A 24923-nucleotide genomic window follows, 5' to 3' on the forward strand; every position below is an offset into this window, starting at 1 on the left:
ATGCATCTGTTTTTAAAGAACATTTTTAATTGGAGGATGACTGTTTCACAATGTTGTGTTGCTTTCTGCCATACAACAGTGTGAATCAGCCATAAGTATACATATGTCCCTTCCCTCTTGAACCTCCCTCCTACCCCCCACCCCATCCCACCTCTAGGTTGTCACAGAGCACTGGGTGAGCTTTCTGTGTTTTACAGCAAGTTCCCACTAGCTATCTATTTCACATAGGGTAATGTGTATGTTTCAATGTTACTCTCTCAATTTCATCCCTTCTTCCCCTGCTGTGTCCACAAGTCTCTCTGTGTCCTACGTGTCTATGTATGTGTCTATGTATTCCTGTCCTGCAAATTAGTTCATTAGTAACATTTTTCTAGATTCCATATATATGTATGCATTAATATATGATATTTTTCAAGTCTATGCCCCAACCAGTAATGCTGAAGTTGAAGAAGCTGAAGTTGAACAGTTCTATGAAGACCTACAAGACCTTTTAGAACTAACACCCCAAAAAGACGTTCTTTTCATTATAGGGGACTGGAATGCAAAAGTAGGAAGTCAAGAAACACCCGGAGTAATAGGCAAATTTGGCCTTGGAATACGGAATGAAGCAGGGCAAAGACTAATAGAGTTTTGCCAAGAAAATGCACTGGTCATAACAAACACCCTCTTCCAACAACACAAGAGAAGACTCTACACATGGACATCACCAGATGGTCAACACTGAAATCAGATTGATTATATTCTTTGCAGCCAAACATGGAGAAGCTCTATACAGTCAGCAAAAACAAGACCAGGAGCTGACTGTGGCTCAGATCATGAACTCCTTATTGCCAAATTCAGACTGAAATTGAAGAAAGTAGGGAAAACCACTAGACCATTCAGGTATGACCTAAATCAAATCCCTTATGATTATACAGTGGAAGTGAGAAATAGATTTAAGGGCCTAGATCTGATAGATAAAGTGCCTGATGAGCTATGGAATGAGGTTCGTGACATTGTACAGGAGACAGGGATCAAGACCATCCGCATGGAAAAGAAATGCAAAAAAGCAAAATGGCTGTCTGGGGAGGCCTTACAAATAGCTGTGAAAAGAAGCGAAGCGAAAAGCAAAGGAGAAAAGGAAAGATATAAGCATCTGAATGCAGAGTTCCAAAGAATGGCAAGGAGATAAGAAAGCCTTCTTCAGTGATCAATGCAAAGAAATAGAGGAAAACAACAGAATGGGAAAGACTAGAGATCTCTTCAAGAAAATCAGAGATACCAAAGGAACATTTCATGCAAAGATGGGCTCGATAAAGGACAGAAATGGTATGGCTCTAACAGAAGTAGAAGATATTAAGAAGAGATGGCAGGAATACACAGAAGAACTGTACAAAAAAGATCTTCATGACCCAGATAATCACGATGGTGTGATCACTCACCTACAGCCAGACATCCTGGAATGTGAAGTCAAGTGGGCCTTAGAAAGCATTACTACGAACAAAGCTAGTGGAGGTGATGGAATTCCAGTTGAGCTATTCCAAATCCTCAAAGATGATGCTGTGAAAGTGCTGCACTCAATATGCCAGCAAATTAGGAAAACTCAGCAGTGGCCACAGGACTGGAAAAGGTCAGTTTTCATTCCAATCCCAAAGAAAGGCAATGCCAAAGAATGCTCAAACTACCGCACAATTGCACTCATCTCACATGCTAGTAAAGTAATGCTTAAAATTCTCCAAGCCAGGCTTCAGCAATATGTGAACCATGAACTTCCTGATGTTCAAGCTGGTTTTAGAAAAAGGCAGAGGAACCAGAGATCAAATTGCCAACATCCACTGGATCATGGAAAAAGCAAGAGAGTTCCATAAAAACATCTATTTCTGCTTTCTTGACTATGCCAAAGCCTTTGACTGTGTGGATCACAATAAACTGTGGACAATTCTGAAAGAGATGGGAATACCAGACCGCCTGATCTGCCTCTTGAGAAATTTGTATGCAGGTCAGGAAGCAACAGTTAGAACTGGACATGGACCAACAGACTGGTTCCAAATAGAAAAAGGAGTATGTCAAGGCTGTATATTGTCACCCTGTTTATTTAACTTATATGCAGAGTACATCATGAGAAACGCTGGACTGGAAGAAACACAAGCTGGAATCAAGACTGCTGGGAGAAATATCAATAACCTCAGATATGCAGATGACACCACCCTTATGGCAGAAAGTGAAGAAGAACTAAAGAGCCTCTTGATGAAAGTGAAAGAGGAGAGTGAAAAAGTTGGCTTAAAGCTCAACATTCGGAAAACGAAGATCATGGCATCCGGTCCCATCACTTCATGGGAAATAGAAGGGGAAACAGTGGAAACAGTGTCAGACTTTATTTTTCTGGGCTCCAAAATCACTGCAGATGGTGGCTGCAGCCATGAAATTAAAAGACGCTTACTCCTTGGAAGGAAGGTTATGACCAACCTAGATAGCATATTCAAAAGCAGAGACATTTTGCCGACAAAGGTCTGTCTAGTCAAGGCTATGGTTTTTCCTGTGGTCATGTATGGATGTGAGAGTTGAACTGGGAAGAAGGCTGAGCACTGAAGAATTGATGCTTTTGAACTGTGGTGTTGGAGAAGACTCTTGAGAGTCCCTTAGACTGCAAGGAGATCCAACCAGTCCATTCTGAAGGAGATCAGCCCTGGGATTTCTTTGGAAGGAATGATGCTAAAGCTGAAACTCTAATACTTTGGCCACCTCATGTGAAGAGTTGACTCATTGGAAAAGACTCTGATGCTGGGAGGGATTGGGGGCAAGAGAAGGGGACGACAGAGGATGAGATGGCTGGATGGCATCACTGACTTGATGGACATAGTCTGAGTGAACTCCGGGAGTTGGTGATGGACAAGGAAGCCTGGCGTGCTGCGATTCATGGGGTCGCAAAGAGTCGGACACGACTGAGTGACTGATCTGATCTGATGATATTTTTCATGCTGCCTTACTTCACTCTGTGTACCAGGCTGCAGGTTCATCTACCTTACTAGAACTAACTCAGATTTACTTCTCTTTATGCCTGAGTAATAGTCCATTGTACATATGTGCCACAACTTTCATCCGTTCATCTGTCAATGGACATCTATGCTTCCATGTCAGGACATTGCCTCCATATCCTGACTATTGTAAAAAGTGCTTCAGTGAACACTGCGTTCATGTGTCTTTTTGAATTATGGTTTTCTCAGGGTATGTGCCAAGTAGTGGGACTGCTGGGCCATATGGTAATTTTATTCCTAGTTTTTTAAGGAATCCCCGTACTGGAGAACTGACATCTTTTATGTTGAGTCTTCCAACATAGCTAGAGAATGAGGAATTAGTTTCCTCTCTCTGCTGCATATTTCCCAAGACTGTATCTATGTTTCAGGTCAAACTGTGGGAGACAGAAAAAGAAAAGCAATGGGAATTCTACACATGCTCTGGAGACCAGAGTTCTTCTAGTCAAAGAGAGGATTTCCCTTCCTCAGATGTTTAGTTGCTTCCCTGGCCACTGCTCTCAGGGCTGTGTGCCTTGACAATATTGCCTACGGGCTGAGAGTATAGGGAAGATTGGAGAAAAAAAAAAGTTAAAAGAAGCGAACCTTAAGAGACCCTCTTTTTGTATCTCAGACCAGAGAGGGCTACTTCTGGGGCTCTCTTCCTGTACCCACAGTGCACTTCTGAGTTTTGGACTAGTACAATTTTGAGAAGAAGTAGAGAGCAGGCATCCTTTGTTGCTTCTGACATTAGCAGGGAGGAGTCCAGTCTTGTTCCATAAAGTGTGATGTGACATTAGAAGCACAATCCATAAAAGAGACAACCAATAAATATGATTTCATTAAAATTAAATTTTTCTGTGCCAATGAGCACATTCTGTACCTAAAGGTACCATTAAGCCATTAAGGAAATGGAAAGCATAAGCCACAAATTAAGAAAATATTTTGAAATCACATGTCTGATATTTATAATTTGTCCAGAATATATAAAGAGTTGATGCAACTCAGCAACAGGAAATCAAATAATCTAACTTACAATGGGCAACATATTTGAAAAGACATTTCATTAAAGATATAAAAATGGCTGATAAGTACATAAAAAGAACCCCGATATCATTAGAGAAACCCTAATTAAAATTACACACCCAGTAAAGTGACTATAGTAAAAAAGAAGCACTGGAAAGGATGTGGAGAAACTAGGACCCTCATACACTGCTGGTGGAAGTGTAAATGGTACAGCTGCTCTGGAAAATAGTTTGCCAATTTCTTAAATAAAGAGTATTATAAGACACTGCAATTGGGAATTTGCCCAAGAAAAACAAAAACATACATCCACACAAACTCCTATATACAAATGTTCTTAGTAACATTACTCATAATAGCTAAAAAAGGGGAACAATTCAAATGTCCATCAACTGGTGACAGAAGTAACATCTACACAGCTGAATAACACTGGGCAATAAAAAGGAACAAAGGGGACATGCCACAATTGGGAGAATCCCAGAAACATTATCCTCAAAGGACTCAGACACAAAGACTTCATATTATGTGATTCCGTTTATATGAAATGGCCAGATAAGGCAAGTCTACATAAATAGAGCACATTAGTGATAACTTTAACCTGGGGCTGAGAGTGGGAATGGAGAGTGACTACAAATGCACACCACAGACTTTTTTGGGGTGAATAAAAATTTTCCAAGTGAGTGCAATTGTGTGCTCATTTCACATGCTAGCAAGGTAATGCTCAAAATCCTTCAAGACAGATTTCAACAGTAGGTAAATCTAGAACTTCCAGATGTACAAGCTGGATTTAGAAAAGCCAGAGGAACCAGAACTCAAACTGCCAACATCCCCTGGATCATAAAAAAAAGCATGGGAATTCCAGAAAAACATCTACTTCTGCTTCAGTGACTATGCTAAAGCCTTTGTGTGGATCACAACAAACTGTGGAGAATTCTTAAAGAGACAGGAATACCAGACCACCTTACCTGCCTCCTGAGAAAACTGTACATAGGTCAGGAAGCAACAGTTAGAACTGGACATGGAACAACAGACTGGTTCCAAATTGGGAAAGGAGTATGTCAAGGCTATATGTTGTCACCCTGCTTATTTAACTTATATGCAGAGTACATCATGCAAAATGCTGGCTGGAGGAAGCTCAAACTGGAATCAAGATTGTCAGGAGAAATATCAATAACCTCAGATATGCAGATGACACCACCCTAATAATAGAAAGTGAAGAGGAACTAAAGAGCCTCTTGATGAAGGTCAAAGAGGAGAGTGAAAAAGGTAGCTTAAAACTTAACATTCAAAACACTAAGACCATGGCATCTGGTCCCATCACTTCATGGCAAATAGATGGGGAAACAATGGAAACAGTGGCAGACTATTTTCATGGGCTCCAAAATTACTGTGGATATGACTGTAGCCACGAAATTAAAAGAGTTTGCTCCGTGGAAGAAAGGCTATGACAAACCTAGACAGCGTATTAAAAAGCAGAGACATCACTTTGCCAACAATGGTCTGTATAGTCAAAGCTATGGCTTTTCCAGTAGTCATGTATGGATGTGAGAGCTGGCCCATAAAGAAGGCTGAGTGCCAAAGAACTGATGCTTTCAAACTGGGGTGCTGGAGAAGATTCTTTAGAGTCCCTTGGATAGCAAGGAGATCAAACTAGTCAATCCTAAAGGAAATCAGTCTTGAATATTCATTGGAAAGACTGATGCTGAAGCTGAAGCTCCAATACTTTGGCCACCTAATGCGAAGAGTCGACTCATTTAGAAGACCCTGATGCTGGTAAAGATTGAAGGCAGGAAGAGAAGGGGGTGGCAGAGAATGAGATGGTGGGATGGCATCATGGACTCAATGGACATGAGTTTAAGCAAACCCAGGAGATAGTGAAGGACAGGGAAACCAGGTGTGCAGCAGTTCATGGGGTCGCAGAGAGTCAGACATGACTGAGCAACTGAACAACAAACTTTCTAAGAGTGGTGATACCAGCATAACTCTGCAAGTTTACTGCAGTTATTAATAAATACTTAAAATCACTGCATCATACACTTTAAATGGGTATATTTTCTGGTTCCAGGAAAGATGGAATAAGTGCATGCCACTCTGTTACTTCCAGTGGGTGAAACCATAACTCCTGGACAGAATGCATGGAGCAGCTGTTTGACAGGACACTGAAATGTGAATGGTAGCAGGTCAACTGGCAAGAGATGGTAATTTGAAGTTCCATCCAACCAGTGGTGAGTTTTCCATTTTTCTCCTTCTGGTATTAGCCAGGCTGCACTCAAAGGCAACTCCAGAACTGGAAGTGTGCACTAGAATCACAAAGCAAGAGCCCTAAGAGAAGCTCCTTCTGGTCTGAGAGTTACCCCATCTGTAAATGGCATACTACCCACCAGGGTAGTAATGTATATAGCCCCTGTTACATAATAAACACTCAATAAGTAGTATTATTGTTAGTTCTTAATCATCTGAGACTAATTATATAGGATGGAATTGCCAAATTAGATGCCTTGAACTTGTTAATCTTCTTCCCTAAGATTACACATTACAAAGGTTTTCTTTGAGTGTTAATTCTATTGAATTCTTCTTGACACTAGAACAATGTTCTTCTTTGCTACAGCTGCCTTTAAAAACGTGTCCTTGGAGATCCTATAAGGTGGTAAAGGTTCTGCTGCAAGGTGACCTGACACTCCAGCTATACGAGGAGTTAAGCCTCATAAGACAACCAAGGCTTTTCTGGATTCAGATAAGGGGGCGAAAAGGCTGCTCTCTAGGCGATGCCCCACACTACTCCTCTTCCACCTCTGGGGAATTGGTCTGAAAAGCACCTGTTGGCCAGCTTTGTCCAGCTCAATGGAGGGGTACTTAACTATCAGTCTGAGAGTTTTCATTTAACAGGGCATTGTGAATACACTTCAGAAGCCAGACAGTGAAGAGTAAAAAAGAGTGAAGATGGAAAAGCATGCTTCGAGTCGCCTTTTCCTGAGAACTGCACTGGGATGGAGAGCTCATTCTCTGGACAGAGGCCTTCTCTGCATCCTAGACCAGCGAGTATTCAAAGCACTAGAGTCTTCCAACAACCCCTGTTAAGTGTCCTGACTGTACAGATAAGGAACCTGAGTTATGGAAAGGTCAAGGAACTTGTCCAAAGCCACAAAGCCAGTAAACAGCAGACCCAGACTTTGACGGTATCAAGATATTTATGAGAAATTCATCTAGATAAAATTCCAAAAGTGAGAAAAACTAACAGTGTAGATTAAGAAGTTCCTAGTATGTGCACAGTAGCAGTTCCAGAAGAATAGACTGGAGGGCACAGAGACACCACAAAATTTGAGATTAAAACTAGAAATGTCCTAAAAGTGAAAAATAACATGACTGTTCGGATCAAAAGGACACTATATACACTGAGCACACAGGTAAATTTACACCCTGACAGACTACAACGGGCCCAGATCTCACCATTAAAGGAATAAAATAAAACATGCAGCTTCCAAACCAAGTGACAGAAAAACATGAATACTGAAAATTTTACCAGTTGAAAATGTAGCAATTAGTATTGCAGGGAAGAAAAAAATAAAGATGGTAAACAAAATATGATTTATTAGATTGAACTTTTTATAAAGCTATCATTTCTATAAGTCAAAAATGAATATCAATTTTATTTGGTTCAGCCTTAAAGAAGTCTAAATATATCAATAGTCACAATAAATGCACATGCATCAAACTCAACTATTAAAAACAAAGATTATTCGAGTGATTTAAAAATATAAAATTCAGCCATTTAATAGAGGTACACCTAAAACAAAAATTATACAGATGGCTATAAATAAAAAAGGGAAAAAAGACGCATCAGGAAAATCAGAAAACTAAAAGTGACATAACAATATCAAAATCAGGAGGAAGAAAGTCAATAAAGATACAGTGAACGCTGAGTTTAAAAAATACATGTGCATACGCACACACACACACACACACACGGTAAATTGTCTTAAATGCATCCAATGCATCAACCTTGAAAAATAAACTAACAGAATGATATAGAAAGAAAGAAAAGAAAGTGAAGTCGCTTAGTCGTATCTGACTCTTTGTGACTCCATGGACTGTAGCCTACCACGCTCCTCTGTCCATGGGATCTTCCAGGCAAGAGTACTGCAGTGGATTGCCATTTCCTTCTGCAGAAGATCTTCCCAACCCAGGGATCAAACCTGGGTCTCCTGCATTGTAGGCAGGCGCTTTACCATCTGAGCCACCAGAGAAACTGTCAAATCCATAATCACAGTGGAAGTTTTTAATACAACTTAAAAAAATTGCACTTTCTAGATCACAAAGGAGGTTTCAACACATTTCAAAAAGATCATCTTTATGTACAGATCATTAATCTAGGAATCAATAAAAAATGAGAAAACCAGAAGGCAAAATGAAATGTACACAGAAAAATTTTAATGTACTTCTAAGTCATCCTGGGTTAAAGAGAAATCAAATGGAAATTACAAACTACTTATCAATGAATAAGGATGAAAGAGCTGGCCACAAATGAAGCAACTCAGCAAGCACACACTACACATAAAACTAGCAGGATGCACTGACTTGATTCAAAGATGTAAATTTAGTGTTTGATGAATTTACTACAAAACAAAAATGTTTTAAATTAACAGGTTAAGCATTTAAACTAAGGAAGTGAAAAAACAGATTAAACACAAAATAGAAGATAGAGAACAAATTTTTTAAAACTGGATAAGCAAAAAGGAAAAACTACTCCTCTTTTAAAACATAAAAATTTCAAACCACTAACAAGACTGCCTAACGAAAAAAGAGAAAAACAAAATTAAAAATGAGGATACATAATTACAGATCTAGTAAAAATGTTTTAAAATCATGAGGTACCTAAGATAATGCTATGAACAAAACAAAAAAATCAAGTTTTCCAGTTCATCATGAATTACCCAAATTCTAATTGTGATTTGGCTAACTAAAGATCATACTCTGTAAACCTTTCCACTGTGTTCTCTGGAACTCATGGTTACTGTCATTAGCAAAATTCCTTATATTCACAATCTTTTCATTGAATATTCCCACCATATCCTACACTAATTAAAATATCTCCGAAGAATACTGTTTCCTGAGTGTTCTTTCAAGAGAAGGCTGGCCTTTTTCAACATCGCTGTATCACTGAGGCTGGAGGTGGGGGGTAAATACCTCCCTTGTTCCTCACTGCTGTTTCAAGAGTATGTTCCTCCCTCCTCCTGAAGAAGTTTCAGGTCCTTTAAAGACACTGCTACCAGAAGCTGCCAATCCACCCTTGTCCAGTCATCTGTCACATTCCCGACCAACTCTGTCACTAGTCTCGGTCATTCTAGTTTCCACAAAGTCGATTTTTCAATAGTTGGCCTCTCAGATCTGTGCTCTGCTCTGCTCTCCTCCACCATATCTCACCCACTTGCGTTCACGCTATTCCCTTAAATCACATCATTACTGATACTCTCCATTTTAAGCATCCCAATCTCTGGTCACCACTACTCTTCCACCTCCCAGCCCTCCTCCCTTCCCCTGACATCCAGGTTTATTCCCACTCAGTTACTCCAATAATCCCAGACCTTTACCATCCTTCATTGGGATCTCCAATCCAGACCCTTCCACCCTCTCACTCGCTGTTACCCTTTTCATGTTCTCCCTTTATTATACTCATCACCTTGTATCTCTCCCTAGTCTATCTCACTAGCTTGGCATTATCCCAATCCTCGCTAAATCCAACTTTCTGCTGATTTTGCACTGGGGCTGCTGAATTAATACAGAAAACATATGAGCATGGTGACTGGTCTCATTTTCAGTTTACAAACACAAACCTCAAGTAGGCTCCTGGCACGAGCTAGTATTCCCATTACCGTTCCCAGTTAACTCTTTCAAACTGCTCATCTCCACAGAGTCCCAATACGTTTCCCACCCTCCTCACACACAGGTGTAACCCGTTTCTCATTTCACTAAAAATGCCATCAGATGAGGATTTCCATACCTTCATCAACACACTGACCATCCTGTAGGTTTCTGTGATCATAAACATTGAGCCTCTTCCCTGTTATACCGGGAAAGTCTGAATTATCCCTGTTCCTGTCTGAAACCAATTACATTCCTTCTCATCTACTCAAATTCAGTGCTCTTGCCATAACTCTCCCAAACTTCCATCAATGGGATCATTTCTATCAATATAGAAACGTGTTGTACTATTTGCCCTTGATTGCATGATCCCCCCAGCTTACTGCCCCAATTCTTTTTTTCCTACTATATCTCAAAAGGGCTGCTGTACTTGCTGTCTCCACTGCTTCCCCTCCCACTGAGCTTCTCCCACTCTTTTCTTATGTTGATTTTACGTGAAGCATAACAGAGTGTAAAAAAAACCCAACATAAATTTAGAGCGAAAGAGTTATCACACAGCAAATGCTCATGACTCAGATGAAGAAATAGGAACACAGTGGGCACCTCCCAAGTCCCTCTTGCTCCTGATTACTTTTCTTTCCTCTCAAAAGCACTTTTTAGTTTCTCAGAATATATCTTCCAGATACAGTAAATGCCTCTAGGTAAAGGCAGCCTCCAAACTCTAAGCTCACTTCTCTGGGTTCCATCTTCTCTCAGATTTTGGCTCTGAAATTCTCCACTACCTTCTCATCTTTGCCTTCTAACCTCGGGACATTTTCAAGCAGGTGCTTTTTATGTATTTTTTCCCAACTCTCTATATATTCAACTGGAGAGGTGGTCCAGACCACCAGCCACTACAGAATGAAAGTCTCCCCATTCTTTTAAATCATGATTTCATTCCTATTACTTCAAAGGAACAATTCTGTTCCTCCACACACTGAAATCCACTGGTCAATTTAGACGTCTCACCTTACTTCACCTCTCAGCAGATTTAACATAGTTGGCCAGCTCCTCCTTGAGACGTTATTTCACCTCTCCTCAGCCTCTTGCTAGATCTTCCTTCTTTTCTTATCTTTGACAGCTGGAACCCTAACCTCTTTTTCACCTCATCCACTCCTGGTGGACAATGGCTGGATATCTTAACCAGCACTGTGTCTTTAAATTCTCTTGTTCCTTTAGTGACTCCAGCTGCAACCTCTCCCCTGAATGCCAGGATTTTATAAATCTGTGCTAACAATTCTTGATTTCTATTCCCATATTTCTATTCTCCTCTTCTTTCCATCTTGGCAAGAAATTATCACTATATGAAAACTATCACTATAATTCAGATAGCTCATCAGGTCTGTTTTTTTTTCTTTTGCTCTACACCCAATCTGTCAGCATTGATAGCTTCCGTCTTAAATATACAATCAGAATTTGCAAAGTTCTTCACCTTGACCATGCCTCTATTAATCTTACTCATGACACTCCTATACTCTGCATGAAAATCTCATCCACTGCAGCTGGAAAACATAAACTGGTGAAACCACAGTGGGAGCAATTTTTTAAAAAACCCTATGAAATTTAAAGCGGATTCCTCTCAGCACAATTATTTCGTATCTCTGTGAAACTGACCATAATCCATGGTAACAAATACATTTTACAGTAATCCAGAACATATATTCTGAAACAATGATTAATGAAAAATAAACTTATTACATTAAACATACTCTGATATCTTCTATTTCACTAATTAAAATGCTAACAGGTACTCACATTGTGTACGAAATACCATTAAAAAAAAACACAAAACTTAAGGCCTAAGGTTTTCTAAATTGATCTCATATCCATTAATAGCTGAAGAGTCATGACCTGCAATTTAGGTTTTTTTATTTGTTTTAATTTGCTTTATTTTTCGGCTGTACCACACAGTATGTGGGATCACAGCTCCCCACCCAGGGATCGAATTTGCACCCCCTACATTGGAAGCTCCGAGTCTTAATCACCGGACCACCAGAGAAGTCCCACAACCTATATTCAGAAAGCACTGTTCCAGAGAACACTTTTACATCTGTACAAGAGATGTAATAACATGTTGGCTTGAAAAGGATATTTACAAATACTTTGTAACTTTAAAATATATACCCTTAAGTAAAAGCACAATCAGTAAACTGTGATGCATATCCACACAATGGACTTCTACAAAGCAGTTAAAATGAATAACCTAGAACTCCATGTAATGACATGGCCAAATTTCAAAATCAATGCTTAAACAAAAACAATTTTAAAGTTGTAGAAGAATATGTACATATGCTGTACTAGCATTTGTTAAAACTATGAAACTATACTATATATTATTTAGGTAGGTAGACAGAAAGACATGCAGCAATGATAAATGCAAAAAATGAGACCTATAGTTAGGGAAGAATGGAATATAACTGGGGAGGGATACACAAATGGTTTCAACTGTAGCAGTAAAGTTTTACTGCTAAAAACAAAATACGAAGAGAATATGGCAACTTATTGAGATTCAATAAAGTTAGGGGTTGGTACAAAGCTTTGTTATCTCCTACAGCTTTCTGAATGTTTAGACCATTTCATTTAAAAAGATTAATAGTTAAGAGATCACCAGTAAAAATGGAAAATGCAAAAGAAACTTTAAGTATTTTAAAACGTTTTTAAAACTATATCATGTATGTCTTAGGGCAACAGATAAAAAATCAGGGAACTCACTAGACTTGTAAAACAAAAAAATTTACATTTCATGAAGCAGGTAGAAAACCACACTCTAAGAGGATACAGATACAAAGAGTAAGATTTGGGACTTCACTGGTAGCCCAGTGGTTAAGAATATGCCTCCCAAAGTAGGGAAGCAGGTTCAGTCCCTGCTTAGGGAACTAAGATCCCATGTGCTCTAGAGCCCACGCACCCCAACCAGAGAAGCCCACTCACTGGAATGAAGGCAGCACAGCCAAAACAACAACAGAGTAATGATTATATTACAATACTGTTTACAAAATTTTACTTAACTGAAACAAAAAATACACCAGCCTTGGAACTACTATTTACAGAATTATAACAAAGTGAGTGCAAACACCTGAAAGAATACAAAACTGTGGGTCTTAAAAACTGTAAGCAGAGCAATTTTCAGAAGTTCATCAAAATCATCTAAAAGAACCTTATCTGAAATGAGAAAACAAAATTCTGTAGATTTTGATCTGTTTCCAGAATTTTATCTAATATTAGAAGGAATAGTTAACAAAATGAGGGAAAAAAAATAACTTTCAGTAATTAGGTCGAGAAAAAGGGAATAAGAAGTCAGAAGACCTGGATATGAGCCTGATTCAATTGTCCTGGGCTATAGCAATCTCTCTGAGGCACTTACCAGCAGCCTGCCACATGGGACTGATAATTTTTTAAACCAAATTAAAATTACTTTAAAAACTAGAAAGATGAAAAGGCTATTGTTATACTAAACATCTCACAAATATTTCCATGAATAAAAAAAGTAAATTGCAGGGTTTTATGTCTATTTTTAAGAAGTCAGAAAACAATGGCAAGCAGTTAGTAATTAAAAATTTAACAAATAAAAGAAATTCAAAAGAATAGCTGAAAGACAGCCTAAGAGTTTTCCCTGGAAGTAGAACAGAAAGATGAGAAAAGATAAAAATAAAAGGGACTAAGAGAATCAATGCAAGTAGTCCAAAGCCTGGCTAATAGGAGTTTCAATGAGAGAACACAGACTGATGGGACATATCATTTGCATGCTTAGTAGCTTCTGACTCTTTAAGACCCTTTGGACTACAGCCCTCCAGGCTCTTCTGTTCATGGGATTCTCCAGGCAAGAATACTGGAGTGGGTTGCCAATTCCTACTCCAGGAGATCTTCCTGACCCAGGGACTGAACTGGCATCTCCCAAGTCTCCTGCATTGGCAGGAGGATTCTTTACCACTGAGCCACCTGGGAAGCCCAATGGCACAAATAATAGACCTGTCTAATAAGCCACAACTCACTTGACTTCAAGGATATTGGTACAAAACACCTTTAACTTACCAATCTACAGGGAAGAGAGGAACAATCAATGGTACCAGTGATGCAATTAGCAAAATGCAGGCTCAGGAAGGACATAAGACACTGAAAGTGAGCAAGTCACTCAGTCATGTCCAACTCTTTGAGATCCTATGGACTATACAGTCCATGGAATTCTCTAAGCCAGAATACTGGAGTGGGTAGCCTATCCCTTCTCCAGGGGATCTTCCCAACCCAGGGATTGAACCCAGGTCTTCTGCATTACAGGCTGATTCTTTACCAGATGAGCCACAAGGGAAGCCCATAAGACACTTTACCTGGTCTTCAAATAATAAACCATGAGGGTAAAAAAGAAGAGGGAACCTGCAGACTGAGAAAGACTTGAAAGAGATACCTACCAGTTGCAATTCTGATATAAACACTATTAAAAAGGGAAATATATGACATAACTAGGAAATGTAAATACAAACTGGGTATTTCAGGTTACCAAGGAATCACTCACTATTAATATATTTTGAGGTATGAAAAATGGTACCATGATTTCCTTTTCCCCCTGATTCTATGAGTCCCATCTTTCAGAGATAAATACTGTAATATTTACAAATGGTATGTCTTTGTCTGGGGCTGGGGAATCTGCTGCTCATCTCACTTACCTGACTGATCCCCCAAATCCACAAACCGTGTGGGATTCTCCAAAGCGCCACTCCTCTCATGTCAGCTGGCTGACCCCAGAGTCAATGATCCAAGTGAAATAAAAGACCAAACTGGAACCACAGTGTATTTTATAACCTCCCCTTCATGGATCACAGCTTTTTTGTAGCAAAGGGGCTTGCATAACTCAGTGAAGCTATGAGCCATGCCTTGCAGGGCCACCCAAGACAGATGGGTCATAGTGAATACTTCTAACAACTTATGGACTCTGTGGGAGAGGGAGAGGGTGGGGAGATTTGGGAGAATAGCATTGAAACATGTATAATATCATGTATGAAACGAGTCGCCAGTCCAGGTTCGATGCACGGTACTGGATGCTTGGGGCTGGTGCACTGGGACGACCCAGAAGGGAGGGTAGGGGAGGGAGGAGGGAGGAGGGAGGAGGGTTTAGGATGGGGAACGCGGGTATACCTGTGGCGGAGTCATTTCGATATTTGGCAAAACTAATACAATATTGTAAAGTTTAAAAAAAAAAAAAAAAATGTGGTCCACTGGAGGAGGAAATGGCAACCCAATCCAAAATTCTTGCCACGAGAATTCCATGAACATTATGAAAAGGCAGAAAGATATGACACTGGAAGATGACACTCCATCACTTGTACTGTGTTCTGCTGGTCATACAGATCAACCCTGGCACAACATAGAAAGAGACATCCAGAGAGTAAATGCCAGGAGATGGAGATTGCTGCAGGACATCTTAGAGGATATAAATGAGGTTACACAATACAACTTTTAAGAATTACTGAAGGTGATGAATACATTAGGGCTCACATTATTATCTCTATTTTGTATATATTTGAAAATTTCCATAATAAAAAGCTTTTCAGAATGTTTTTAAACAAAGAATAAAAGCACACAGATGGAATAAGAAGGTTTAAGGGAAAAAAAGGCTCTTCAGCAGTAGTAGTGATTCTGTGCCACTTCCACCTGGAAGCAGCCTAGTCCCACAGAGACCCAGTGGTTGCCAGACTGTTTTAAGCAGCTGGACTAGCAATCCAGCACAAAGCAAGAGTTTTTCAAGTCTGAGAGTTCTCATTAAGCCCCAAATTTGGTGTACAAGCATAAGTATCACATCATTTAAACACTGATCTCCTTATCATAAAGTTGTTCACTCTGCAAAAACTAGTGCTTATAATACAATTAAAGACTATTCATTAATAAAAGTATCTTCAAGAACCACATAAAAGACTTTTAAAAAACATTTAATAAAATGTATTGATAGCAGTGATGTATTTAGGGGAATTATTAAAGTACAAAAATAACTCTCCTATAAACAGTAATAGTTAAGGTTCTTTTAAACATCACTGAATCTGAGACTTCCCTGAGAAACCTAGCTTGCTTCAATAACTATTAAATTATTCAGAAAGTACAGTTTGTGAAAATCTAAGTTTATAATGAAGCTTCTTTTGACTGATGTCCACCTAACCAGTTTGCTAGATGAACAGATACTCTCCAGCCCCTGAGTTTTTATAGGCACAGTATTCAATGGTTTCCTTATTCTGACTTTATTCAAACCTATGCCATGTAATGATAAACCATGACTGCCTTCTGTGAACCACTGTTTAGAAAAATTTTCCCTGGAGTATCTTTTCATGTGTTTGTTAGCCATCTGTATGTCTTCTCTGGAGAAATGTTTGTTTAGGTCTTTTTCCCACTTTTTGATTGGGTTGTTTTTCAAATGGTATTGACTTGTCTGAGCAGCTTGTATATTTTGGAAATTAACCCTGTGTCAATTGTTTCATTTGCCATTATTTTCTCCCATTCTGAGGGTTGTCTTTTCACCTTGTTATAGTTTGCTCTGCTGTGCAAAAGCTTTTAAATTTAATTAGGTTCCACTAGTTTATTTTTGTTTTTATCCCCATTACTCTATGAGTTGGGTCATACAGGATCCTGCTGTGATTTATATCACAGAGTGTTCTGTTTTCCTCTAAGAGTTTTAGTTTCTGGTCTTACATTTAGGTCTTTAATCCATTTTATCTTTGTGTATGGTGTTAGGAAGTTCTCTACTTTCATTCTTTTACATATAGCTGTGCAGTTTTCCCAGCACCACTTACTGAAGAGGCAATCTTTGTCCCACTGTAATATTTTTGCCTCCTTTTGTCTAATATCCTTGACTCCTTGCCTCCAAAAATATGGTATCTGTAGGCATGTAGGTTTATCTCTGGGCTATCTTGTTCCATTGGTCTATATTTCTATTTTTGTGCCAGTACCCTACTGTCTTGATGACTGTAGCTTTGTGGTATAGTCTGAAGTCAGGAAGGTTGATTTCTCCAGCTCCATTCTTCTTTCTCAAGATTGCTTTGGCGATTTGGGGTCTTCTGTGTTTCATTATGAATTGTAAAATTTTTTGTTCCAGTTCTGTGAGAAATGCCTTTGATAGGGATCACACTGAATGTGTAGATTGCATTTGGTAGTATAGTCATTTTCACAATATCGACTCCATGGAGTTAATGAGTTTTTTTTTTTTCTTGTGATGGTTTTCTATGTAATTATTACTAATTTTCCATTGCCTTCTCCAGTGGACCATGTTTTGTCAGAACTCTCCACCATGACCCAACTGTCTTGGGTGGCCCTGCACCGCATGGCTCATAGTTTCATTGAGTTACTCAAGGCTGTGATCCATGTGATCATTTTGGTTAGTTTTCTGTGACTGTGGTTTTCATTCTGGAGGCCATGGGATTGCATTCTTGCTTTTCCTGTCTGCTCTCTGATGGATGAGGATAAGAGGCTTGTGCAAGCTTCTTGATGGGAGGGACTGGCTGTTGGGAAAACATGTCTTGCTCTGGTGGGCAGGTTCATGCTCAGTAAATCTTCAATCCAATTTTCTGCTGATGGATGGGGCTGTGGTCCCTCCCTGTAGTTTGGCCTGAGGTGGACCAGTCCTGGAGTCTGCAGTGTCCATGACAGAGACAGAGGCTCTGTGATAGGGCTAATGGCAAAAGGACTTAAGTCCACAGGCCATGCCTCCCAGGACTGCTGCTGCCAGTACCCCTGACCAGAAGGCAGGCCACTGTTGGTTCATGCCTCTGCAGGAGACAAAACATGGTCCACTGGAGAAGAGAATGACAAACCACTTCAGTATTCTTGCCTTGAGAACCCCATCAACAGTAAGAAAAAAAGGTAAAAAGATATGAAACTGGAAGATGGGCACTGTCCCTGCAGGTCAGTAGGTATCCAATACTCTACTGGGGAAGAGCAGAGAAATAGCTCCAGAAAGAGTGAAGAGGCTGAGCCAAAGTGCAAATAATGCCCAGGTGTGGATGTATCTGGTGGTGAAAGTAAAGTCTGATGCTGTAAAGAACAATACTGCACAGGAACTTGGAATGTTAGGTCCTGAATCAAGGTAAATTGATGTGCTCAAACAGGAGATGGCAAGAGTAAACACTGACATTTAAGAATCAGTGAATTAAAATGGATGGGAATGGGCAAATTTAATTCAGATGACCATTATATCTACTACTGTGGACAACAATCCCTTAGAAGAAATGGAGTAGCCCTCACAGTCAACAGCAGTTCAAAATGCAGTACTTGGGTGCAATCTCAAAAACAAAAGAATGATCTTGGTTCATTTGCAAGGTAAACCATTCAACATCACAGTAATCCAAGTGTATACCTCAACCACTAATGCCAAAAAAGCTGAAGTCGAACAGTTCTATGAACAACAAGACCTTCTAGAACTAACAGCAAAAAGAGATGTCCTTTTCATTATAGGGGACTGAATTGCAAAAGTAGGAAGTCAAGAGATACCTGGAGTAACAAGTTAGTCTGGAGTACAAATGAAGAAGGGCAAAGGCTAACAGAGTTGTGCCAAGAGAATTCACTCGTCATAGCAAACACCCTCTTCTGGCAACACTAGAGACGACTCTACACATGGACATCACCAGATGGTCAATACTGAAATCAGAATGACTATATTCTTTGCAGCCAATGATGGAGAAGCTCTATACAGTAAGCAAAAACAAGACCGGGAGCTGACTGCAACTCAGATCATGAGCTCCTTATTGCAAAATTCAGACTTCAATTGAAGAAAGTAGGGAAAACCACTAGGCCATTCAGGTATGACCTAAATCAAATCCCTTATGATTATACAGTGGAAGTGACAAATAGATGCAAGGGATTAGATCTGATAGACAAGAGTGCCTGAGGAACTATGGATGGAGGTTTGAAACACTGTACAAGAGGTGGTGACCAAAATCAACCCCCAGGAAAAAAGAAATGCAAGAAAGCCTCCTGTCTGAGGAGGTCTTTCAAACAACTGAGAAAAGGAGAGAAGTGAAAAGCAAAGGAAAAAGTTATGGATACACCCAACTGAATGCAGAGTTCCACAGAATAGCAAGGAGAAATAAGTCAGCCTTCTTAAGTGAACAACGCAAAGAAATAAAACAATAAAATAGGAAAGACTATACATCTCTTCAAGAAAATCAGAGATACCAAGAGAACATTTCATGCAAAAATGGGCAAAATAAAGAACAGGAATAGGGCCTAACAGAGGCAGAAAAGATTAAGAAGAGGTGGCAAGAATACACAGAAGAATGGTACAAAAGAGGACTTAATGTTCCGGATAATCACGATGGTGTGGAGACTCACCTACAGCCAGACATCCTGGAGTGTGAAGTCAAGTGGGCCTTAGGAAGTATTACTACGAACAAAGTTAGTGGAGGTAGTGGCATTTTAACTGAAGAGTCAGTCTTTGCTTCCTCCAAGCTGCTTAAAGTTCTGAACTACACTTTCCATGTTTGAGAGTTTTCTGTGATGTCTAGTATTTCTTGGTTATCTATTATTAAAAATGGAAGGCCAAAAAACTGACTGTAAGCTCTCAGTATGTGAGGCTTTCTGACTATGAGTCTCCTTCATTGGCGTGATCAGGCTGCTGTCATTAAATTGGAGAGTCTCTGATGTCAGTGTCTGCAGTTGTTTTCCTTTTCTCTAGGGCTAGTCCAATTCTGTTGAAAAAGATCCTCCAATCTCTTGCCTGGAGGGATAAAGTTCAGCTGCTAGCATTACTGTGAGCCACAGAAGGCTAACGGGGTCTCAACAGCTAAAATGTTCACTTTATCCACCTTTCCCTGTACAGTTCCCTTGCTTTTAACAGCGCCTGTTGTCCTCTAGTCCAGATACCTTGTATCATATGGCACAGCTGGACATTAGGTGCCGGTAGGAGTGTAAGTTGGTACAACCATCTTAGAAAAATGTGCTAAAGCTATGTAAGTGTACACCCTATTCCTTTCCCCAATATATACACCAAATAGAAATGAGAGCCTAGGTCTTCCTAAAACATTCACAGAAATATCACCTTAGCCTTTATTCATAATAGCGAAAAAGTGGAAACAACCCAAATATCCATCAGTGTGTAAGCTATGGTACATTCACGTAACAAACCACCACACTGCCATGGAAACAGTATGTTTCTGATTCACGCAACAACATGGATCTCAGAGACACCAGACTATAAGCAGTGTAGATTCATCTATAAAAAGCTCAAAGAAAGACAAAGCTAATCTATGTTTAGAGATCAAAACAATGCCTGCCCCTGGGGCTGGGAGTACTGACCAGAAAGGAACATAGGAGAACTTTTAGAGGTGATGAAAATGTTCTATAATTTGATTTGGACGATGATTAGACAAGATAACATGTATGTAGCAATTCACTAATTTGTATGCTTATGACTGCATACTTCACCGTTTTAAGATACACACAACTTAAAATGATCCTTTATAAAATTGACTATATAAATGCTTTGGTAATAATGAGGTTTAAAATCCCTACTAAATCCATCAAGATAAACAATTATCTTTCAAAGCCTAAAACACATGGTCCCAATGATCTCTAGAACTTGAGATATTATTTTATCAGCATTATTTCTTAAGTGGGGGGTGGTGGTAAGAAGTAACTCAGTGATGTAACATTCATTTCAAGAATAGTCAACACTGATGTGTGATTTACTGAGAATTCAGAACATACTTTTCATTCACATTAAATACCATCAGGACCACACTAGGTACTTACCCTTCTAATCTAACATCTGGTAGAGATCTGTTGAGTGCAATCATCTCACTTGCCATTAAATTGAACTGATTGATTTTAAACATCTCTTTCATCTTTTCTTGATCCTCTTTAGGAATGACGACTGGTTTCCCCATTTCTCCAGGACCTTCATGAGGCTTTTGTACTGGCTCTAGAACTAAGAATAAGGAGGAAATTTAACTAACATTAATTTTTATAGCAATTAATTCATGTTTCTGTTGAATAACATTTATGTTTAAACTATGCCCTCAACAACCAGAGCCACCTCTGAGCCCATCCTCTACCAATGTGGGACACAGCCTAGGGGCTGCCCTGTCCCCTGCTTCCACACTGTGCCCTAACTCCAGACCTTCTCACCATGCACCACTCACCTGAATCACTGCATGGCCTTGGCACTCCCATCTCGAATATTGTGGCCACAGTAACTTCTCTAAAGCACAGTCTTCACTGTGCTATTCCCATGGTCTCAGGGAGTCTAATCTCTTTAACAGGAAACTTAAGTTTCCAAACCTACCACCTGCTGGGCTCTTCGCTTCCCAGCCCCACCCTCCCATCAAGCACCACCTGCTGCTCTCTCTGTGCCTCATGTCTACTTGTGCCAGTGCCTTTGCTCACACTGGCCACCTCCCTTGGCACCTCCCACCTCTACCTGTGAAACACCAAACCCACACTAGTCCAAGCCCCAGCTAGGACGGCTTCTCTCCTGCAGCTTTTCTGCATCTCTCTCGAGTGATGGCTTACTACTTTTGACCACATCATTTCATCCAAGGCTCTGTGTCTTTAATCAATTGTTGTTGTTTAGACGCTCAGTCATGTCTGACTCTTTGCGACCCCAAGGACTGTAGCCCGCCAGGCTCCTCTGTCCATGAGATTTCCCAGGCAAAAATACTGGAGTGGGTTGCCATTCCCTTCTCCAGGGGATTGTCCCGACCCGGGGATCAAAACTGCATCTCCTGCATTGGCAGGAAGATTCTCTATCACTGAGCCACCAGGAAAGTCCCTCTAATCAACAGCTCTCCCTAATTATGACTGATAAACATGCCTGTGACACCCCACCTAGCTAGATTATGATTTCTTCTTTAGCTGGAGTTTTTTGTTTATTCATGTACCTTCTGTGGAGTTTAGCAGTGTTTAATAGGCATTTTATAACTATATGCTAAATTAATACATGAGTACAAGTATTATTCAAAATAAATCAAAATGAAACCCTAGAATTAACAATAGACATTATAATAAGCATTATGCAAGGTAGAACATCAAGAAATGTAATTCTAATCAGAAGTAATGTTGTTTCTTAACACACAGTTGTTCCTCAGTATCCACGAGGGCCTAGTTCCAAGACAACTGTCACCCCACCCTGTGGATACCAAAATCTGCAGATGTGCAAATCCTTTATGTAAAAATGGATGTGGTACAATCACCCCTCTGCATAATCCACAGATACGGAGGACTGGCTGTATCAGTAAAAAAAAAAAAAAAGAATATTTCTGACCAGCAAATCCCAAATCTTGTTCCTAGTTATGTACTTTTGAGATATTAAAAAGTGTTACAAGAAAAATGTGTTCTAGAATATATTAAATTTGAAAAAATTGTGTTAAACTTCCCACCTAAAAGGGATGGATAGAGAATGAGGTGAGGGTAAGAATGGGATGAAATTATCTGTTTATACATTACTTATTTTTTAAGCTGAAAGTGTTATTCTCCTGCAGTGTGTTTTTAAGGCATCCCCCCCAAAGTCTCTGGATGGAAATGTCTGAAGACATCACGGCAGTAGATGAACCAGGAGTTCTCTTCAGACAGGCTTTAGGCTTTGTCTGACCGAAAACAACTCTTGCCGGCAAAGCTGGCCTACAGGATGACTGTCCAGAGCAGGTACAAAGGAACCTATCCATACCAGAGCTGCAGAATATTACTCACTATGCCTTCAACATAAAACATAAACAGAACATAAAATCTGTTTTAAAGAACTATCAAGGAAAAAATGGTGTATAATAATTGTCCCCATTCTCAGAGCTTAGAAACTGCGATTTCAGGAAGGAAGTTAAAACATTAGGAAATAACTTGAAAAATCATAGGAAACTCCTGTAATACAATTTTAAAAAACAAATCCTATCTAATGTTTGCCAACTAAGCTCTTTAAATATAAGAATTTTTAAAAAATTCTCAGTGACAAAAATTTTTAATGACAAGTATAATGAAAACTGTAAGTACAGAAACACAATGCTCATATAAACTTTTAAAACTTAAAAAACCATAAATTATTAAACTCTCAGAGTCAATTTCTACTTACCTGTCTCTGAAAATAAAGAGCAATGAACAGATTTGGGGATTGGGACACTCAGGGGTCAGTACAAAGCACTGGAGTTCTGGAAGTCACACTTACCTTTTGTGCATGGCACAGACAAAGAGTAGGTGGGAGACATCTAGTGGCCCTGGTTATAAATATCCTTCAGTTACCTGTGCCCTATTTTAGTATAAGATGATGCTTTAAAGAAAAGTTAAAATGGAAACATTCTCACACTGCTCGGTTTTTAAATTTTTAATTGAGTATTAAGTTATACAGAACACCATCTGTAATATAGTTTTGCCTGAGGCAAGGTGAGGTGGAGTAGATTCTGAATGTAATTAAGTCCCTGGACCCACTTATCAATTCACAGGAAATACTACTGGGGACTGAGGACATGATTTAAAACAAACATTAACGGAATGCAAATCCTGACTGTGGAAAACTGGAGAAAAGAAAACAGTTTCTTCTTCTTCAACAACAACCAACAAAGCTGGGTGGAGAGGACAAAAAGAAAGAGGTACCATGTAGCTATGCCACAAGACTAGCTTTGCACTGACAGCTGTTAAAGACATGATGGATATGTGGAAGCTGCTCAGTCATGTCTGACTCTTTGTGACTCCATGGATTATACAATCCATGGAATTCTCCAGGCCAGACTGCCTGAGTGGGTAGCCTTCCCTTTCTCCAGATGATGGGTATGCTGCTGCTGCCTACTGCTGCTAAGTCGCTTCAGTCGTGTCCGACTCTGTGCGACCCCATAGATGGCAGCCCACCAGGCTCCCCCATCCCTGGGATTCTCCAGGCAAGAACACTGAAGTGGGTTGCCATTTCCTTCTCCAATGCATGAAAGTGAAAAGTGAAAGTGAAGTCGCTCAGTCTTGCCCGACTCTTAGCGACCCCATGGACTGCAGCCTACCAGGCTCCTCCGTCCATGGGATTTTCCAGGCAAGAGTACTGGAGTGGGGTGCCATTGCCTTCTCTGGATGATAGGTATACGGGAGATCAATTTTCTGTTTTCTCTAATTTTGTTTATGCTTCAAATTTTCTATGAGGATTGGGGGAGTATGAAGGAGCACTCAAGAAATTACAGTAAGAACTAGTAAGACTAGTAAGTATTAACTTGATTGCTTATAGCCTAAGAGACTGTATGACCAGAAAATTAAAATCCTGCCCCATCATAGTGAACTCCAGCCTGGAAGTCTTAAAGAATTGGGCAAAACTGTACAACATACAAAATCTTCCTGGCTATAATACTTTACAAATTTGATCAGCTGGTACTTATTAACAACCCGAATATCTAGTATAATACCCACATTACATACTTTACCCCACTGATACATGTGAGTTTTCAGAGCCACATTTAAAATGACCATTAATCAAAAGTCTTGTAACTACTACTTACAGAACCCACCACAATAACTGAATTTAGAAATTATAATATCCCAAAGAATTAAAGGGGGACCAGTAAAGTAACCCACTTCAGTATTCTTGCATCAAAATCCCATGGACGGAGGAGCCTGGTAGGCTGCAGTCCATGGGGTCGCTCGCTAAGAGTTGGGCACGACTGAGCGACTTCACTTTCACTTTTCACTTTCATGCATTGGAGAAGGAAATGGCAACCCACTCCAGTATTCTTGCCTGGAGAATTCCAGGGACAGAGGAGCCTGTTGGGCTGCCGTCTATGGGGTCACACAGAGTTGGACACGACTGAAGTGACTTACAGCAGCAGTAAACTAATTTTCTTTGGCAAAGATGCCAGGATAAAATGAAATTAGTTAATGAATATTTTTATTACTAACACACTTGCAAAAAGCAACTAACAAAAAAGATAGTAAGTATTAACTTCCCTTGTTTTCTACTTACCAGTCTTTCATGTAAATTAAAAAAGAGATCAGTGAAACTTGTTTGAAAGCAATGGAAATGGGTTTGGATATTATCATTTTCCTGAACTGAAAAACATACTTTCTTTGGCATAAAATTTC

The 24923-nt window shown here is 39.7% G+C and overlaps 1 protein-coding gene across 3 annotated transcripts in view; it reads right to left on the bottom strand.

Annotated features, from left to right (window-relative positions):
- The window catches only part of GALNT1 (polypeptide N-acetylgalactosaminyltransferase 1), a 123237-nt gene that overhangs the window by 35936 nt on the left and 62378 nt on the right, over nt 1–24923 (bottom strand). For all 3 annotated transcript variants that reach the window (XM_070361985.1, XM_070361984.1, XM_070361983.1), the window contains one exon: nt 20637–20811. In XM_070361985.1, coding sequence (XP_070218086.1) covers nt 20637–20811 — 175 coding nt within the window. The remainder of the gene's footprint in view (nt 1–20636; nt 20812–24923) is intronic.

The sequence above is a fragment of the Bos mutus genome, chromosome 24 (assembly GCF_027580195.1).
Source record: "Bos mutus isolate GX-2022 chromosome 24, NWIPB_WYAK_1.1, whole genome shotgun sequence".
Taxonomy (NCBI): domain Eukaryota; kingdom Metazoa; phylum Chordata; class Mammalia; order Artiodactyla; family Bovidae; genus Bos; species Bos mutus.